Here is a 20,641-nt window from a genome sequence, read left to right on the forward strand (position 1 = left end):
TCCTGACATGCAAAACTCAACTTCATTTTCCATCTGGGTTTTGCACACGAACATTCACAGTCATGCACACAGTCCAGGATGATCGTATTTTCTTTCAAAACTGGTTAGAGTAAATCAAATATGGAAGGATTGTCAAAAGTTGAAGGACTTTTAGCTTTGGAGTGAACATGTTTAATCTGTCGAATTGCTCGCTTTGAAGATGGACGTCCTTCTTCATTCCAAAAAAGCAAGCCTTGTGAAGGATTGTCTACAGAAAGCAAGGAAAGACTCAGCCAGATTCCTTGAACTGCAAAGAGTGAAACTGTCCCACTTTCAGAAATCTTGAATTTTCTGCTAAGTGAGTTGGTGGAGAGTACATGTATCAAGAGTGAGCTAGTGTGTGTGTGTGTGTGTGTGCGTGCAAGAGGAGATACAGATGGGTAAAAAGAACAGCCAAGGGAGGAAGCTAGTTAGCTCCCTTAAATTATAAGACCAGCACAGGTGTGACAGACCCAAACATAGGCACGCATATGGCGTCCTGTGTTTTTACCCCCAGTTCTTCTGGCTTTGGACCATTATAAAAAGCAAGGTCTGCTCTGTCAGTTAAACATACACCAGCCCTGAAACGAATTGATTCAACAAATGCCGGTTTTGAAATGTTTTATTCAAACAGTGATTCATTCAAGTTCTCAGTCATGACTTAATCACCAGCCTGCCAAGTCCCTGGTCCAGCTCTTCTGCGAAGTGACTTTCTCTGTAGCCTGTGGCCTCAGGTGGTGGTGGTGGTGGTGGAGGGGAACCTCAGTGATGCTCCACCTAGAAACCCAACCAAGGAAGTTGTTGCTGGGTTGTTTTCCCCCATGAAGCAGGAAACTCAGACCAACTCTTTTCCCCTGTAGGGTTCTGGGTTCCCTAATAATGTTTGGATTTCAGCTGGTCCTCCCACAGCCTTCCACTGAACACAGAAAGGTAAGTATTGGACTGCTTTGCAGCCCTGCATGCTTTAAGGTCCCTCTAAGGCATTTTGGGCAGCTAGCCATATTTCATTCTTAAAATACTGAAATGCCAGGAAAGTTCCTTACTTCTCTGAACATGAGGAATCCCACTGTCAGGGTAGAACATACTGGTCCTGTCAACCTTTTTTATGGCTGATGCCCTCTCCTTGAAGCTGGTGGATAAAATTACTCGCAAGGATTGCCAAGATGAAGCAATTTGAGCGGGGCGTGGGGCGTGGGTGGGAAGCTAATCTTGATCCAGAGCCAAAAACACAGGGTGGAGATCATGGGTTCATCTTTTTGAGAAGGACTCAGAAAGGTTTCTATCAGAAGAAACTCAATGCTGGGGTAGAGCTTTGGGTTAAGTTGCTAGGGAAGTGCAAACATTCTCAGAAAGGAATTGAGATCTGCAGCTTTAGGTTTGGGTGTATCTTGCTTCAAAATGGCAGAAAACGGTGCGCTGATGGATTTTCATCCATCGTACTGAATGGGGATGGCAGGGTCCACCAGAAAGTGGGCTGGAGGATAGCTGGAGGGTTGCTCCATTCCAGGGATGGAGAACTGGACGCACGGCTGCAGCCTGAGGCAACATTTGTAATATGGGAAGACTTGGAAGTGAGGGGTGAGTGACCCACCACCCTTCACTTTGTTCCTGGATTATCCCATTGTCTGAGATTGCAAATCCATTGAACCATAAACTAAAGCTGGTCATCCCAACACCCCACCCCCCACCCCCCGGCTATTCTAAACCTTTCAAAACCTCCTTGAATTTCAGAGATCTGTGTCTTAGTCGTTTTTGAGAAAATTACATATTTCATTCATCAGAAAACATCACACAAATTATTCTTCCCTTTGGGAAAAGAAATCTTGGTCAGCACTGAAAGCTTAGGGTTTTTTTTTACATACAAGATCAGGTGACCTTGGGATATTGTAATCTTGGATGCTGTCTGTTCTTTTTATATATTTTCTTGTTGTGCAATGTTTTCCTTTCCTTGGGTATTTGTGTATGGCAGATTGTGCATTTTTATTTTGTATTATGTTTCTTTGTTTGAAAATGGACTAATAATGAAAAAAACGAAGTTTTGGTTTTGGGTTTTATTATTTATTTATTTATCCCATTTTTATCATTGCCCATCTCCCCCACACTGGGGATGTTTTGATGATTAAATAGTTTGGTTTTATAGAAATAATGTTAGTAAGGTTTAATTAATGGTAAGACATTATATCTGTATAAAATGCATTTCCATCTGTACTGGAGAAGGTCGGAAGTCACTTTCTTTTTCTGCTTTCTATCAATTTCACACTTCCATCGTTTTTCTTTTTTCTTTAGTTCTGTATTCTATCTTATTTATACTCTACATTTTGTATTTTAACTGTACTTTGGAAATCAATAGAGCTCTTTTTTTTAAAAAAAGAAAGTGAATTAGTAAAAGCCCTCAAAATAAAAGATAAAAATGATAATAATCCACCTTGCTTAAAAGTAATCAGGCTTCGCACCCTGAGCAAATGCATCCAGCAGGTTTGTGACGTGGAACTGCTGGGCCTGGCTTCACACATGACACTAAGCTAGAGAAGATGTGGGTTTGTTTGGGGTCAGTGTGTTGTTGGAACCCAGCCAAGGTTAAACCCAGCCCGGGCTTCACAGGGTGTGTAAATCCAGCGGGTGACATCTTTGGGAAAAGCATGCTCAGCATCCTTTTTCGTTCTGTATCCAGGCGGCCTCTTAAGTGGAGGGAAGATCAATGTGCGAATCTGACCCCAACTCGAAATTCCATTTCAGTCTGAGCTGAGGCTCAGCCTTTCAATAACATGCTGATCTGGCTGCTTAATCCTTACTTGAATGCACCTTTCTTCCCTCCCTCATCCTTAAGAATCCACCTTTTGTGGGTGAACAGAAGGCATTTATGTCCCGAAGGCGCTTCAAGATCCATGCTGGCTTTAATCTCTGTTGGGGTGGGGAGGATGCCATTGCCATGCGGTCATGGCTGCAAGACGTAGCCTTTCCTCCCGAGGTGGCTGAGCCTTGTCAGTTCCATTGTTCAGGAAGAATACGAGCGCCGTGCTGAGGTGCAAGCATTTGTTTCCACCGCCTTTGTTGCTTCGCGTGGGTTAAACAGGGTCACCAGCGTCTGAGCAATTTTTATTTTCGAAATGTGTACAGTCCTGACTTGCTCCCTGTCGCTCAGCCAGGCTGGCCTCCATTCCTCACAGCAGACCTCGGTTTAAATCACTGTGTTCTCTGGTGGAGTGGCCTTTGCTTCTGACGACCAACTGAGGCCGTTATTTGTCCAGTCTTCCTCCTGTGCCAGCTGTGGTGCGGGGACATAGCGATGGAGCTCCCATCTGCGCCATTAAAGACCAACAGCTAATAAAACTCAGCTATTAAAGAAAGGGGCAGCACAGACGGAATGGGCAAGTCCAAAGCAGTGCAAAATGTGCCGTTCTGAGAATGTTTGAACTTCACTCCAAGCTCTACCCCTGCTTTGAGTTTCTTCAGATAGAAACTTTGAATTCTTCTCAAAAAGATGAACCCGTTATCTCCACCCCATGTTTTTGGCTCTGGATCAAGATTAGCTTCCCCCCTGTGCAAACTGCTTAATGCTGGCAATCCTTGCAAGTAATTTTATCCACCAGCTCCAAGGAGAGGGCACCATCCATAAAGAAGGAGTTGACAGGACAAGTATGTCCCACCCTGACAATGGGATTCCTTACGTTCAGGGCAGTGACATGGTTTTAAAATGGACGGGCCAATCTGGAGGAACACCTAAAAACACAAGCCAGGGTGGGTTCTAAGTTCCAGCTGGGTGAGGCTTGAGCTTGATCCATAGAGAGTTCAGCATGGCTTCAACCAAATGGATTGTGATAAACCAGTGTCCCCTCTTGCTCCCCGACCCATATGCTTTCCCTTAAGCATAAATACGGGCATGGAAGTTCTTAAGGATCAGGTGGGTTCACATTTGGGTGAAGGAAATGCCTCTTCGTCCACTTTCCACATCTGGTTTGGCTCCAGCCTTCTCTGTGTGCTCCAAAAGAATGAGCTTGGATGAAGTTTCAAGTTTATGGATGTGTGAAGATCTGGGTGACATTAGTTCAGAGCTGTTTGTCTCCTCAAAGTCCTTTAAGACCCTTCAGATGTGGTGCGGCTGGTGATGTTTTCCAGCCATTGCCAAGTTTTGAGGACTCTTCATTTTCATTTGCACACGCGTGATGATGTCTTGTTGAGTTGCCAGATAGTTTTGATGAAACCACCTCAACTGTTCCAGACTTCTTGACCTGATAAAAATGACACCCTTGTTTTGGATGGCGGAGGGAACTATATCTCCCCAAATAGTCTCTGGATCACCGTCCAAAGACAGATTCTCAGAGTGCTTTGCTCTATCTGTTGGGTAAAATGTACTAAAATCTTTGAGTGCACTTGGTCAAGTACAACATCCAGTTAGAAAATCAGCACTGCTGAGGCCTGATTACATATTTGGATTCTTGTACAACCAGTTTGTTTTGGAATAATTGTGGCTTCTAATCCCATAGATGTTGTCTCCTAAAGAACCAACACACAGATGAAGTTTCAACAACTATAGATCAAGTTGTGAGACATAGATCTTATTCCTTCCAAGTCTACTGGAGGTGGCATTAGAATGTAAAATGCCGGTGGATGGCTGCCTTTAGCAGAATATTTGAATAAAGGCCAGAAACAGTACACATGTTTGGGAAAATGGATGGATATCTTGAGCAATTATCTCCCCATTATTTTCCTACTTAGCATATATATATGAAGTTGACCCTGTGAAGGCAAAATTCAGAAATGTAGAAAGGAATGTTAAGGGAGACTATTGCAGTGTTTCTCAGTCTTGGCAACTTTAAGATGTGTGGACTTCAACTCCCAGAATTCCCCAGCAAGCCAATTGTGAACAACCATGGCTGGCTGAGGAATCCTGGGAGTTGAAGTCCACACATTTTAAAGTTGCCAGGGTTGAGAAACACTGCTCTATTGAGTGGCAATTAATATCACTTTTAACCCTTAAGTTTTGGGGTGTGTGTGTGTGTGTGTGTTTAATGCAAAACCTCCAATGCTGGCAGAGACATAAATAGCCAAAGCTGAATTAATGGTGGTTGATTCAAAATTTGAAAAACGGATTCTAGTTTTGTAAGTCTGCTTAATACTTAACTTCCCTTTCCTGCCTCCCTTCTCCACCCTTTAGCTGCAGATCTCATAATTCAGAGCTGTGTTCTCAACCTTGGTGACTGGAAGATGTACGGATCTCAACTCCATGGCTGGCTGGAGAATTCCAGGAGTAGAAGTCCACCCATCTTCAAGTCACCCAAGGTTGAGAAACACTGATTCAGAGGCTGGAAAACCAGAAGCAGTCCAGGAAAGCAGCTGTGGAGCGAGGCAGTGTTGTGCAGATTAGTCACCTCTTAACAGCCCCAATCCATCCTGGCACATATGCATAAGCCAAGTTGGTGTGTAAGCATGATATGTTGCTCCTCTAGGTACCACCAATGGCCTTTCAGCAAAAGAAGGGCACAGCCTCCTCTCCCCTGTCCCCAAAAAGCAGAGTAATGGAGATCTGTCCAAAGCACCCTGGCTGTTGCCGAAGTTTACATGCGGAGTTGATCCTTTCTGACCACACTCCCAGCTTGAAAACCCAGAGTATCTGGTACTACCTGCCTAGATACATGATGCTTACAACCTCCCTTCTGTGGTGGGGAGAGCTTTGGAGTAAGGAAAGGAAGAGATGTTCACCTTGAAATGGAGCAGGTTCCCAGCAAAGCATTGGCCAGCTCCAAAGTTCTTCCCAACTCTGATGGTGGAAAAGAAGTGTTTCGTAGCTTAGAACATGGATGACCAACTTCTTTAGGAGAGGGGCAAAGTGCTAGCACACACATATTAAGGACAATTTAATTGAATTCAGAATGAATCCCAATGGCCCTAACTATATAAGGTTAATACGTTGGGCCACCATGTATTTAATATGTTCTCCCCTCTAATGCAGTCTGGTGTCAACACTGGAGGAATTCTGAGGCTCTCACAGAAGTTTTCAGGGCTATGTGATGTGCGGCGCCCCGGATGGTCCTCTTCTGCTCTCGAAGATAAGATCTGAACTGTTGGGTTCAAATTATGAAAGAAGGGATCTCTGGGGCAACAAATTAGAGGGTTTGAACAAAATGCTGGAGCCTGGAGTAAAAGCATAGCAGAACTTATGTACTATATGGCCCAGGGATGCTCACTCTGAGGCTGGGTTCTTGCTTCAGTTAAGATAAAATGTAGGTCTGCGCAGCACATCAGAAAGGTGCTTTAAAGGATACAGGGAGGCTCTTGTAGGACCTGTCTTCAGCTCCTTAAAATAGCTACCTCTTTTCTTGGGATCATGCAGCTGCTCTCCACATTTACAGCCTTTGGAAAAGATGCATTTGGTTTAAAGAGTTGCAGGTTAGAGTCATGGACATGCACCCAGATGCCCTAAAGCACCTTTTTGTGGTCAGATTGGAAGCTCTGCACAACCCTAATAAATTAGGAGTGCTTCTATTTCATTCTTCCTAGCATTACTGGTCAACGGGGCTTTATTTTTGTGTCAACATTTCAACTGATGGGGAAGGGGGACAAGACAGACTTTGGAAGGGACAAGTGCCAAGGGCACCCAAACTCCCCCACCCCCCATTTGCTGTCATGACTATTAAATGTGAAGGGACATTTTAAAATGGAGAAACATCTGGATCGCATTGACTGAAAAATGTGTGTATGTATGTAACAAATAAAGATGACACTGAATTAGCTTATGCTGTTAGTCAGTTTTTGGCAAATCCTTCTCTTGTCAGGGCCATTTATACATGTTCAGTAGTTCCCCTTGAGACCAACTTGGGAGGTGTGGTTTGTGGGACTCTGTGATGCCGAAGTGAAGGCTCTGTGTGTGTTTAAGTGTTTGTATCGTGTGCTGCTGCCGTGGACCTGTTGCTGGTCACTGCCAGGCAGAGTTCGAGCAGTTGCTTTTTTGCCTTTCAGATTTTGGCATGCTTGATTCCGAAGTTACTAATTCTCCTAATTTCTGAATCTCGCCCAGCTTTGAGAATGAAGCTCAAAAATTCCTTTAACTGACACATTTGATTAATTGTGTCTTCTGGAAGGCAGAGCCCACAAAGCAGGTCCATGAAATTGCCAGCATCTGTGGGACCAATGAAACCACCCCCAGTTTCTCTGTAGACATCATCAGTCTCATCTCCTAGTGCATTTCAGTCAGTCCGGCCTCCCTGTGGAAGATCATTACAGTTACATCACCTAATATTTAACATGTCCCCAGATATCTAGTTGGACCTAACGGTTCTCTCAAGAATGGGAACTGCTGGTAACTGTCTTGCCAGCTTCATTCCTTCCAGCCGAGGACTGTTTAGTATAAGATGGGAAGAAAAAAAAAACTGGGACAGGCTTTCAAGATTCTGTTAATATACCCTACAACAATAAAGCAGCATTCCTGGAATCCTGCAGTTTCTGCTTCTTAAGAACATAAGAAGTGCCCCGCTGGGTCAGACCCCTGGCCCATCTAGTCCAGCAGTCCGTTCTCACAGCGGCCAGTCAGCTGCTCAAGGAAGCCCATGAGACTCCCAGAAGAGGGCCTTCAGTCGTAGCCATTGATCCCCATGACTTCCATGAATGGGTCCAACCCTTTCTGAAGCCAGCCAAGCCGGGAGCTAGCACCACATCTCATGGTAGAGAGTTCCAAAGTTGAATTATGCGTTGTATGAAAAAAATATTATCTTGATCTACCTTGAAAGCCTGACACTGCCCCACTGATTCATCTGTTCTGATGTCCTTTGTAGGTACCCCAGAGGATAAGGGATCAGAATGCTGCCCCAGAAGAAGAGAATGGAGGAATCCCTGGAGTCTGGGGCAGTTGGGGCCCTTGGTCGGCCTGCTCCAGAAGCTGCAGCGGTGGAGTGATGGTGCAGATGCGGCCGTGTCTTCCAGAGTATTACTATGACAGGAACTCTCACAAGCCTGGGCAGTACTCAGCTTCAGGGAGGGCACTGGCTCATCTCCAGCCCCCGACTCAAGAAGACCCTCTGCCTCCTTTCTCTGGTCATGTCATCTCTGCCATCCGTACATCGGTGCCTCTTCACAGGAATGAGGAACCCCCACGGGCCACCCATCTACGGGCTGCCCTCTCCACCGGGAGCCGGAATGACAGCCACTGGAGCCGAGCAACATCAAGAGAGGGGCGATTTTCTCAGTCTCGGAGACGCAGCCCCAAGCCAGAAAGAAGGTATTTTCTTCTTCTTGTTGATTTTATTTGTTTGTTTGTTTGTTTGTTTATTCCATTCAGTTGCATCCGATTCTTGGAGATTGCCTGGACCAGTCCCTGCAGTTTTCTTGCAAGGTTTTTCAGAAGTGGTTCGCCACTGCCTGCTTCCTAGGGCTGAGAGAGACGGACTGGCCCAAGGTCACCCAGCTGGCTTTGTGCCCAAGGCAGGACTAGAACTCCCGGTCTCCCTCTTTCTAGCCTGGTGCCACTAAACCAAAGTGGCTATAAATATTTTTTATTAAGTGCTTATAAGACAAGCATTCTTCATGTTCCTGAGCCCAACTGTAAGGTTCACTATATGGTCGAGTGCAATAAGCAGGGCCTTTACTTGGTAGGCCCCCTTATTATGGAAATATCCCCCTCCTGGATGTTTCTTAGAGGGCTCTTTGTTTATTTTTGCTTTTAGTTGGTAAATTTGAAGCTTTTTCTCAAATAGTTGTAAATTTGAAGCTTTTTCTCAAATAGTTGAGATATATATATGTGTGTATACACACACACACACACACACACACACATACAGTATCTCAATATCTACATCTATGACCAGCGGTGGTGATGTAGCGGTGCCAAGGGACAGCAACATCAGGAAGAAGGAGGATGAGAAGCTGGAGAAGTCCCAGGGCCTGAAGGAGGCACTACAGAGGATGTGGAAAGTGAAGGCCAAAGTGGTCCCAGTGGTGGTAGGGGCACTCAAGACTCCCAAGCTGGGAGAGGGGCTGCAGCAGATCCCAGGAGCAACATCCGAGCTCTCTGGCCAGAAGAGTGCAGTGCTAGGAACAGCTAAGTTCCTGCGCAGAACCCTCAAACTTCCAGGCCTCTGGCAGAGGACCCAAGGTGGTTGAGGAAGACACTTACCACCCATTGGGGTGGGAAGGGAATTATACATTGTGTGTGTGTGTGTGTGTGTGTGTGTGTGTGTGGTATGTTGGTTTAGGTGGTACTGGTGAATTGCAGGTATGGATTGACACACAGTGTTTTCCTCAGTTTGTTTTCTTTCATTCTCACTAGGTAAACTAGTTAGAGAGGACTGTATTTCTATGAAAGGTTATGCCTAAATGCTTCTGAGAAATCACAAAATTTCCTCCAGAGTCAAGACGTGTCTTCTTCAAAATTCAGACTGCGGAAGGGGTGCAAGATCAGCTTCCGAGCAGTCAGGCGTAGACTTGTCCCGTTAAGTTTTATAGCTCTGGGGAAAGGACTTGACATCAAACAAGCTCAGAGGCAGATGTCTGCATGCCTGGAACATTAAGATGAAACTTCCCTCCCACCCCTGCCGAAGGAAGGACAGAAGCCACAGTCCATAAGGAACATATAATGGTAAATGAGGACTCTTCCTTCAGTCTTTGGATGAGAATTTATCATGGCTTTTTTCCTAAACATTTTTTTCCCATTCATTTTCTAAAAGAAACCTTCTCCCTGGCAACTTAACAACCAGGGGTTATCAGTAGGGCCACAGTTGTTGTTTTTTTGGTGGTTGGCTGGCTGGCCCCTGTGCCTCCTACCCTGATGTTTTGTAGTTGCTTCTAAGATCGGCTTCTGCCTCTCTCCTTTATCTTTCTCTCTCTCGCCTCTTGCTCTACTCCCTGTACCTTTTCCCTCTGTCTCTAAAGCTATATCTAAAAGCTAAAACCTAATCCTAGTCCTAAAGCTAAAGATAAATTTACCTCTACACGTAGAGGTTGCCTTATAGGAAATGAGTGCTTTGCGACTGTCTCACACACACTGGGGCAGCCGTTTTGTCAACAGACAGATTGCTCCTTGGTTTTAATGCGCATACCTACAACATGGAATCAAAATTTCAGGTATGCTCCGAAGACCCCTGCCTTTGGACTTGGGACTCCTTTAGCAATCTGTCCTATGTATTCAAAAACACGATGTCCACCATGATAAGGGCTAGCCTCTCCTTTGTGCAAGGAAGGATGAATAAAATCAGGACCTCCAGTTGCGGTACCAGCCTTGCCCGAATATTCCCCGAAGGCCCATCTCTGACCACTGAGCCATGTACAGTCCCTTTCTAGCTTGGTCCAAGCTTCTGAAAAGCCACACATCTCTCTTTTGAGAAGGGCCTCCTTTCTTTGCTCACTTGGATGCTGTTGAGTCCGCCTAGGGCTGGCTGCCCGTTTGCTTCAGCCTGGTAGGTCTGGATTTAACAACTGTGGGATCTACGCTGAATGGAGAGCAGCTGTCTGTTGGGATGCTGAGAATATCCCCTTCAGGGAATTTCCCCTGTCTATTTCTTACAGCTGTTCCATCGTACCATCATACTGGGCTGCAGAACTGGGCATTTCAGTCATCGATCTGGGTTGATGGTGAACAGGACCTTGAGAATGGCCTTTCTAGCTAGCTGACACTCCATAGGGAACAACATTCAGCTGTCTGGTTGGCAAGAACAAAGAGAGATTTAGAAAGGGGGAAAGATTAAAACAAAAATGAAATGAAATGGCCTAACCTGATAAGCACCATTTACGTTTGAAATTTTGCAAGAACTTCCAGGAGCAAAAGTAAATAGTGGCTGGATACAGCCAGGAAAAAAAAATGGCAAAATGTTGTCTAGTGAGTGTTCTATAGAGGTATCTCCACTTGCGAAGCACTGCCAGGAAGTTTTCATTTTAATACTGGGCTGAATCCATCCATCCATCCATCCATCCATCCATTCATCCATCCATCCTATCTATCCATCCTATCTATCCATCCTATCCATCCATCCATCCATCCATCCATCCATCCATCCATCCATCCATCCATCCATCCATCCATCTATCTATCTATCTATCTATCTATCTATCTATCTATCTATCTATCTATCTATCTATCTATCTTCTCTCTCTCTCTCTCTCTCTCTCTCTCTCTCTCTCTCTCTCTCTCTCATCATATTTATATGGCCGCCCAACTTAAAACCAGAACTCTGGGTGGCTCACAACCATAATATAAAACAATATCAATATGCTGGGAAGCTTTGCAGATATTTCGCTCCTCCTTCCCTTTCTCTCTCTGAAGCTAAGAAAGATGTCGATGAAACCAGACAGTAGGGATTAAGGGTTTTGACTGAGACAAACTCATACTCAAGATGTATCTGGAGCAGAGCCAGACAGACTTAGCTAGCTGTGAAAACACTTCCCAAAGACACAAAACGTTTGTACCAGTAGGAAGGAAGTAGAAATGACTTTGGTGCTGCTAGGCTGTTGAGCTGGTGCCCAAGCAGTTGGACGAGGGGCACCGAATAAGAGCTGCAGGCCACCATTTAGGACTTTTAAGCACTTATGGCTCAGGATCATGTGCTGAAGGACCACCTTTCTCTAAGCTTGTTTGTCCATAGCAAGTCCTCTTGACCCTCTTCTTCTAGAAGTTATATGATTGGAGGAGAGATGGATAGCTATTAATGAAAGGTCTCTTTGGGCAGCCTTTTGTTATTTTGGTGTAGACATGCACCTTGTGTACTCAATGCAGCTTGCAGGGCTGTAGACCCCTTGCCACACCTCTGCATGGAACAAAAGTCCTGCTTCATCCCACTACCATATATAACGTATTTCTGGAGGCCAGGGGTCAGCACCTTTTTTAGATATTTCATGGGAAATTAACAGCAAATACAAGAAAGGTCATATGGTCACATCACCAGGAAGGAATGGAATTACATGAACAAGTATGTGCAAAGGAGACCATCTGGAAAACGTAGCTATGGTTTATCAGAAAAGGATCATAACTCCTATTGGTAGATATTTCAGTGATACCCAGGATGTTTTGGCAGTTTGCATTGAAGGAGATTTCCCAAGTTGTACCTGGTGCAACATTGCTGTGAAAAGTCTTCCAAGGTCTAGAGCAGTGGATGTGGCAGAAGCTGTAGGTGTATTGCTCCTCTGATAAATCTGCCCCAGGGGCTCCACCAAACATACTTTTTTCAGACACAACACATCTCCTGCAAGCTGCTTCTACTTCTTCATGAGTAACAGATGACTTTCAGAATGAGAAATGCACATCTGGCATTCTTCCCGGCTGACTTCTGAAAAAGCCAGCTTGATAAATTACACTCTGCAGTGCGCAGACTTAGGGGATCAGCCCTGGATATTGCAAATGTGAACCTGCGAAAATCAGCACATGGAAACACACAGACAGATTTGACCCATTCTGATTGGTCCGTGTCCGTCGTGATAAAAAATGTACTAGATGAGTGCATGGGTAGGTCGTCTCCTCCCGCAACGTCACGTGAGCAGGGTTGTTCTCCTCCTTTGTCTGCACGAGCAGCACAAATGTTGGTACAAAAGGTTGGCCATGTGCAAATGGTTCTGAAGAAGCAGCAGTCTTGGTGGCACATGAAATCTCATTCCTCTGTCCGTTGTATACTGAAGCATCTGCTTGTGGAATGAGGTCTCCGAGACAGGACTGACTGGGAAAGGCAGATTTCCACTGCGTGTCTCCACTTGCATTGTGAGATAAGCTTTCTTTGTGGACTATATTTCTATACCACCACACTTCATAAGAGCTCCTGGTGGTACACAGTAAAATCATCATAACAATAAAGAATAAAGCAATGAAGGGAGCAACCAAGGTGACCAAAACAATCGCCAATAAAATGCTAATTTTGGGACTGTAATCAACTAGGGGTCCCATGACCAGATGCCAACCCCAGACAACCTTCTGAATAGCTCCATTTTCAAGGCCATTGTGACGCTTAGGAACGAAGGACCATCTGGCTGAAGAAGACCGCCACTTCTTCAGCCAGCTTGATAAATAATAATCAAGGTGAAATCCCACCCACCACCTCCTTTTAAATAATCCAGTGAGTTTGGGGTGTTGAAGGTGGTTCCTTCTTTCTACTTTACGATGACATCAACACTGAATAGTAGTTTGCAGTGGCAGTTGTGGAGAAAGAAACATCCCACTTTTCTGCACTGCATGGACAGCCAGCTAGAAAAGTCTAGGAAGGTGCTTCAAAAGAAAAGCTGTATTGGGGTTCGTTAATACTTGGGAGACCACTCACAGTTTCCAAGGCTTAAAACTGGGAAGCTGAACAAATATCACGAAAATTCCAGGCACTCATCAGGGATTCAACTCAACTCGAAGGAGTCTTTATTTCTCAGATGGGAGGAGGGCTTGGGAGGAGTTCTTCTATTTCTGACTGAAGCTGGGGAATAATTTCTGGCACAGTAGTGCTCCCCTTTCTATCAAAGCATTATGAGATGAGCTTGCTCATATTTATATTTCTCAAGTTGGAAATGTGGATTTGGGGATTACCATGGATCAAGATGTTTGTCTTGGAAGAAAGATCTATTACTGCCCCCACCTGTCACTTAGAAGGTCACCACCACTACTTATAATTTGTCTTATGGGGCTTATAGGAGCTCTGTGCCTATTATCAGTCAAGGGGGTTGGTGCAGGCTCTGCTCTTGAATCAGATCCTTTATATACTTCCCTTTGCAGAGGAAAAAATCATGCAATTGTCATTAAGATTTATGTGAGGCTAATGAGCTGGGTGGGTAACGTAGTCTTAACGAAAACAGCATACGTTGAAAGGAATTAAGTCTCTCCCTGCTAATGAAAAATATTAATGGGGGGAGTGGGGCAACAGTTTATCAAAGACATTTTTTATACTCTGAAAGGGGTGGGGAGGCCAGAGTAAAGATTTGTACCAAGAAAGGAATCCAGGAACTAGCAACCTCTAACATTGCTGGAATTCAGGTTTCCTTCCTGCAAATCCAGCCCATTCTGCTGTTTAGTTCATACGTATCTTCTGCCTGGGGCTTGGACCCAGGGTCAGAAATTCCAGGGGTACCAAAACTGGCTTTTTGGCCATTGAAAACAAAAATCTTACCCTAGAGAAGGCAACCAAGTGAAGAAAGTTGGCACACTGTTTATGTAAAATTGGGGAAGGGCATGCCATACAAATGGGGTGGGTATGTTTTTCTGCCCTTGCCCTTCATGAATTAAGCCTAACTGTGGTCTTCAACCCCTCTTTTCTGTGTGTTTCCCACCTCAACAGGGCATGATCTGCACAACCATTGAGTGATATTTGTAGTCATTGAGAGGACTTCAGTGGCTAGGGGTGGAGAAATGAATCTGAAGGCTGAATGCAGTTCAGGGATATCAGATTGCCCACCCCCCGTAATCAGGGAACAAGATGCGGGTCTGAGGTGGTTTTTTAAAACATTTCTGAAGGGAGTTGAAATTTCTCCCCACCCTGGAAGGGCAATGGAGCAAAACGAAACCTTTGCTCTAGATGTCTATCTGTTCAGTTCATATTAAACAAAATGTTACTGCTAATTTACACCATGTAGAAAGAAAACAGTACTGGCTGTGAGTGGTGGGCACTGGAGTCCATCATATCTGATGGGGGAGATTGATCAAAGGTCATTCACCCTGTTTGCTGTGCAAATAATTGATTTTGCATAGTTGATTTTGACAGAGCCACAAATGCATAATGTATATCCTTGTATCAAACAGGCAAAATTAAACCCAGGTTACCTTATTCTTAAAATGCCACCCCCCCTGCCAAGAAAAACAGGCAGAATTTTTGAAATGCTCTTTGAATTACAGAGTCCAAATTTCACCCCTTGGGTTGCTGTCAGGGAACACCAGAAATTTCAATGGAGCATCAACTGCTTTGAACACAGAGGCACATCCATACACACACAACAAGTGCCTTCACATTTTATTCACTGTGATGTGTGTTTGAAATGCTATTGTGATCCTCTGAGAGAAGGAAATAGTGGACTTAGGAATTAGTACGGAATGTGTTAGCAACTCTGGCAGGGTGAAACGAGCAGGTGCTTTGAGAAACTTTGGGGAGCAGGTCAATTCTCCTTGTTAATAGACTTCCCTTGGGTCAAGGGAGAAATTGCTGAAACTGAAAGTTGGGCCATTCCCCTGGAGTAAGAAGAGTGAAACTAGAGAATGTTCCAGGACAAGATGGTGGGGTGGGGTGGAGGACCTTTCTAACATAAAAAGGTTGATGACCAGCTGGTTCTTCATGGTGACCTAGAAGGATGTTGCATTTAGGCAGTCTGGGGGAAGGAAAAGGACACAAGCTGATATTGCAAATGGTCAACTCGGAAGGGTTGGATTCATAAGGCATATCTGTTCCACAGGCATTTGTTCTCTCCAAGGTATGGGTGGGTAGCATAATTCTGGGTGAACTGTAAAAACATGAGTGTGGTTCTGCAGATATGACTAACCCAGCAACCCAGGGAGAAGAAGGGAAGATAAGGCTTGCTATGAGTTCAGAAATATTTAGGGGACCACAGGGTCAATTCACAGCATTCTTAGTGGACCATGCATATGATCTGAGAGAGAAGTATTCAAACCAAGTACTCTCCTCGAGAGCATGCACTGTATAACTTTCTGTGCGTGTGGACTCTTTCCAATCTGGTTGGATTTGTTGAGCGGGGAGGCAATCACTTCCTTAAGTTTACAGGAGAAATTTGCAGTGCGCAACACTGACTGCATTATCGTTGTGCCATCAAGAACCAAGCCATCAGATACCCTGACTATTCTTAATGGCATTTTTTTAAGTAATCATAGCACAGTCAGGATTTCAAAACAAGTAAGTGTCTGAAATAACATGGGAGGGGGTCTTACTGAATCAATATATTTAATGAGATTTATACACAAAGATGTGAGGAAGCTGGTGTTACCCAGAATCCTGCATCACACACACACACACACACACACACACAATATTGTGCACAACTCCCATGAGTTACATTGATGGTGGCTGAACCTTTTTTTCTAACCATACTGTTTTTCACAATATATATGTATATTTCTCCATTACAAAATGCGTCCTTCTTTCAGAGAGAGAAGAAGCCTAAAATCTGAACCCTGGAGGGTCCATGATGACAAATGCTTTTTTTGCTCACTAGATAAATTTCTTTCTTGGCTCACAACTCCCAATCTCATGCTGAACTCTACCGTTTCTGTGGCTTCCAGTTCTTGGCGCCTCAACTAGAGATTAACTGTAACTCCTGGAGCCTAGGGGGGAAATATATATATATATATATAGAGAGAGAGAGAGTGTTGTGGAGGCCTCTGGGTGGGTGGGTGAGAGATACCAGCAGCTTTTACATTTTTTATCAGAGAGAGAATACTTCTATTTCAGATAAGTCCAGCAAGTCTGAAGGTCTCGTGAGATGTCATGATGGTTGTGTCTGTTGCATGCTTACTTTTCAACATGTGTTATCTGTTAAACAGTAGCTTGTTTTCTGATGATAGCAAATGGTTCTTCCTCCCCCCACCCCAACTCCCTTTCACTGGTATTCTCTGTGGATAAATGTTGTCTGCAAGACATAACAAAACTCTTTCCTTTACTAAACCCTGAATGCTTCGTGTTCCACATTTGGTATTTGCTGTTCGGCATCCTACAAAGCTTACTTGAATTCCAAGGGGAAGCTTAAAGTGTGAGCCACAGAATGCCCTCAGAAATGGGCTTCAAGTTGCCCTTTTTACATGAGAAAAGGGGATAAATACTTGGAGCAAGGACTCCAAGCAGCATCTTTGATCAAACGATCAAGGACCATTGATAACTTTTTTCTTCCTAGCAGGACTTGGGCATCCAAAAAGTTGACTTCATGATTTCGGTCTGGTTGAAGAAGATGCAACATTAGCAAAATGCCCTGTTGATTGCCAGTGGGGGGAATTATGTAGAGAGGAACGAATGCCCGACTTTTGACCCTCCCTGAAGGTCACTGCAGCAATCTCGTGGATTGTGTTATTGATCGTAACCCACTCCAAGGAGCCTTTGCACGGAAGATCTGTCCCTTCCATCTCCCAACTACAATACCTATTTCAAGAGTGGTCTTTCTCGCAATAAGAAACCTGCTGTTATAATTGAGTCTGGCTGGACTCGTGGGCAATGCTTAACGTCTTCTGGGCTTCTGATTTCTTGCATGCTTTCCATGACTGGGTTCACCCATCAGGCTACGCCATAGGGGAGTAAGTAGTGAAGCTGATTCGCCTGGCTGGGTTGGTACTTGGCCGATCGAATCTGGAACTGGTCTTGAAGCTCTGGATTGCTTGCTTTAAAAAATGGTGGCTGACCCACTTTCCTCCCCTCTCTCTGTCCTCAGAGGCCGGAATAAAAACCCCATTGGACCCGGGAAGTACGGCTATGGGAAAGTTCCCTATATCCTCCCACTGCAGACTGATACGGGACAGTCGCCGCACAAGCCACGGAGGCAGCGCCAGTCCATGCAGCCTGCATCGAACCAACAGGGGGTGGGGGTGGCCCCCACTTTTGTCCAGCTGGCTAGTCCTTCCCATCACCGTGGAGGTGCATACCAAGATGACCACCGGTCTCCTCCCCCCAGGTCTCAGAGTGGGAGCAGCCCTTTCTACCCACAGCCAATGCCCCACGTACGAGCCTTCCCAGCTCCTGGCCAGAGTTTGTTCCAGGGGACAGAATGGAGCAGGCATCTTCCTGGAGCTTCTCATCCACCAGTCCAAGGGCAGCTGTCCACACAGCAGGCTGCCGCAATTGTGTGCACTGGAGCCTACAAGCAGTACAGACTCTGCAATCCTAACGTAAGTCGCACTTTCTGCTCCATCCCTTACATACCTTAACAGGTAGTCTTTGATTTACGACCACGATTGGGACCAGAACTTCAGTCGCTAAGCAAGGCAGTCATGAAGTGAGCGGCACCCAATTTTATGACCTTTTTTGCTGCGGCTGTTAAGCAAATCACATGGTTGTCAAGTGAATCCAGCTTCCCCCATTGACGTTGCTTGTTGGAAGCCATCTGGGAAGGTTGCAAATGGCGATCGCATGGCCCTGGAACGCTGCAATCATCGTAAATACATGCCGGTTGCTAAGCACCTGAATTTTGATCATGTGACCACAGGCATGCTATGACAGTTGTAAGTGTGAGGACTGGTTGTAAGTCCCTTTTCCAGCACTCTTGTAACTTCGAATGGTCGCTAAATGAATGGTTGTAAGTTGAGGACTACCTGTATTATCAAATCCTTGTTTTTGGCTTAGGCATTTTGTAGAAAAGAGAAGAGGCATGCTTCAGCTCTTGGGCTGTCCAGGACATGAAAAAGTTCCTCATTTTTTTTTTTTTTACAGAGTTTCAAGTGAACACAACTCCTTTCTGTCCCTACTTCCCATTCACTCTTCTTCCTTATTAAAAACATCTTAAAGAAAATAGTTATGGCGCAACCCATCAGGGGTCCAGCTGCTACCCAGTTGGGGGTCATGACCAACTATGCCCAAGATGAATAGTTTAAATGCCAAATCACAAGAAGAGGGAAATGGGCTTGCACTGGGGCTTGGAAAATCTACTGTGTTTATCCACATTCTGCATGATCTCCCAGCACATACATTGAGGCAATAATTTAATTTATTAGCTGAAATATTTCGAGGGCTCCTGCTAGCATGCAGAGAACACCAAGTTTTTCTTTTATTTGGAACATTCTCCATGGTTAATATAATTTATCAAGGGGAAAGAACTCTGTTAATTGGAATTGTAGTGTTGGGTCACTTCCCCTATGGATTCTGCATGGGGCATTTAATTAATAACAAATTAACTCAATCTGCCTTTCTCCATTAGGTCATTTCCTTGTGGTTATATTTTTAATGTTTTTTTTTCCTCCATTTATAGCAGAACTCATTTTTCATGACTGACACTTTGGATCATATGAAGTTTGAGCTTAGACAGTTTGGTTTACATGCTTCTGAAAATACATTGAAAGATCAGTGCTCTTTGGAAGGGGGTGTGTGGTTTTTTAAAATTAAGATTAATTGCCCATTGTTTTAGAAACACTTGAAGTTGTATTAGTTGCAGGCAAGAACTGTCTGATCGTTCACCATTTGATAAATAAGACCCCGTGGGATACTCAACTGGAAGGGGATGGAATAATTAAAGCAAATAAAAGTATTTAGAAAGAGCTGCAAAAATAGACGGAAACTGTTGCTGCTTGCCAGATGTAAAGATGGATCCCTGCAGGGCAAAAATTTATTGCAGTACATAGAATGCCTGGTTGCTAGATGATTTCCAGAACAATGTACAGTGGTTGTAGGACTGTACATTCATTTCCTTGCTGGATAAGAACAGTGGTATTGAGAACCTAAGTAGAACCAAGCTGGAACAAACCAAATGCAGTTAGACATGAACTGTTGGTACCTGTCAGCCTTGTGAGGTAGTCCAGACAGGAAGCATGGCCAGATGAGCTAACTCTACTTTATTGTAAGGTTACATTAAGAGAATCTTGCAAGTCTGAAAGTACATTTCTCCCTCTGCCCCCTTTACAGCCCAAGAAACTAGGGAGGGTCCCTTCTGAGACGTTTACCACATCTCATGACTTTAGTGGGCTCAGCTGCCTCTTTTATCTGACCATTCCCCTGGCGGTGACTCTTCCCCCTGTCTCCCAAGGTCATTCCCACCTACCATTATAGCACCCTTCTGCTTGTGCTTCAGACCAACTACATTTGTGAAATAATATATAGACACTTTGTGACCTTCCATGCACCCACTGAACCCTCTATTGACTCATTCCAAATTATCACTTGCATTTTGTGGGACTGAATTCCATGGCTTGGCTATATGCTATGTAGACGTCTCTTTCCTTGACTTGATGGCAAGATCCAAGGTTCTAACCTGAGGGAAACTGACCAACATCACATTCCTTCCTCCCAACAACAATGCAATATTTATTTAGCTTTCTTGGAATTGTCAACAAAACCACACAACTCACCCAAGAAGGACTATCTGAGAGGCTGGTGCCTAGGAATGGGTGGATTGAGGTAGAACCGAGCTATTAGAATAACTAACTTTTGTCAACATCTTTTCTGAAATGGAGATACGTCATCAAAATGGAGGAGGGGGGAGGGATATCTCTTCTAACACCTGTGTCCTCCCTCCCTCTGAAATGAGAATGGAAATGAAATGGTGCTCCAAAGAATCTGTTCTTTTAAAAATACAGTGAAGTGTGACTAGATCAAATTCCACCCTCTTTCCTCTGTGGATTCCCCCCAAGCACTTCCTTGAATACCCAGACATTTTCCTTTGAATTCACCCCCAAATTTTCTCTTCTGCCTTGGCCTTTCGTTTCACAGTTCTCGTTCCTCTGAGATCCTATTTCGTCCACCTGTAAAGTCATGAACTTTCCCAATATTTATAGCTGGCCTGTGTCTCCTGCGCCCCTTGCTTGGCCAACTCAGACCTCCTTGGTTTTTTTCAATTATTTCTTGATCATTCCGGCCCTCTGCCTGTGAATCCTCTCAATGGCTTATATGTTTTGTGGGTTCACTGCACACAACATGGACACTTGGGAGGAGTTTTATGTAGCCCCTGCTCCCATTTAGAGTGGAGGGGTTTGATTTCTTGGCCAGGTCTTCATCTCAGCATCTCAGGTCCCTTTGGCGCAGCCAGGAGTTTTCAATTACAA

At 44.6% G+C, this 20,641-nt stretch overlaps 1 protein-coding gene across 1 annotated transcript in view; it reads left to right on the forward strand.

The window, feature by feature from the left end:
- Positions 1–882: 882 nt before the first annotated feature.
- The window catches only part of THSD4 (thrombospondin type 1 domain containing 4), a 175,048-nt gene continuing 155,289 nt past the window's right edge, over positions 883–20,641 (forward strand). The window contains exons 1-3 of the mRNA XM_063314027.1: positions 883–948; positions 7,788–8,230; positions 17,326–17,779. Coding sequence (XP_063170097.1) covers positions 898–948; positions 7,788–8,230; positions 17,326–17,779 — 948 coding nt within the window. The 5' untranslated portion in view covers positions 883–897. The remainder of the gene's footprint in view (positions 949–7,787; positions 8,231–17,325; positions 17,780–20,641) is intronic.

This window comes from Candoia aspera, chromosome 13 (assembly GCF_035149785.1).
Source record: "Candoia aspera isolate rCanAsp1 chromosome 13, rCanAsp1.hap2, whole genome shotgun sequence".
Lineage (NCBI taxonomy): Eukaryota > Metazoa > Chordata > Lepidosauria > Squamata > Boidae > Candoia > Candoia aspera.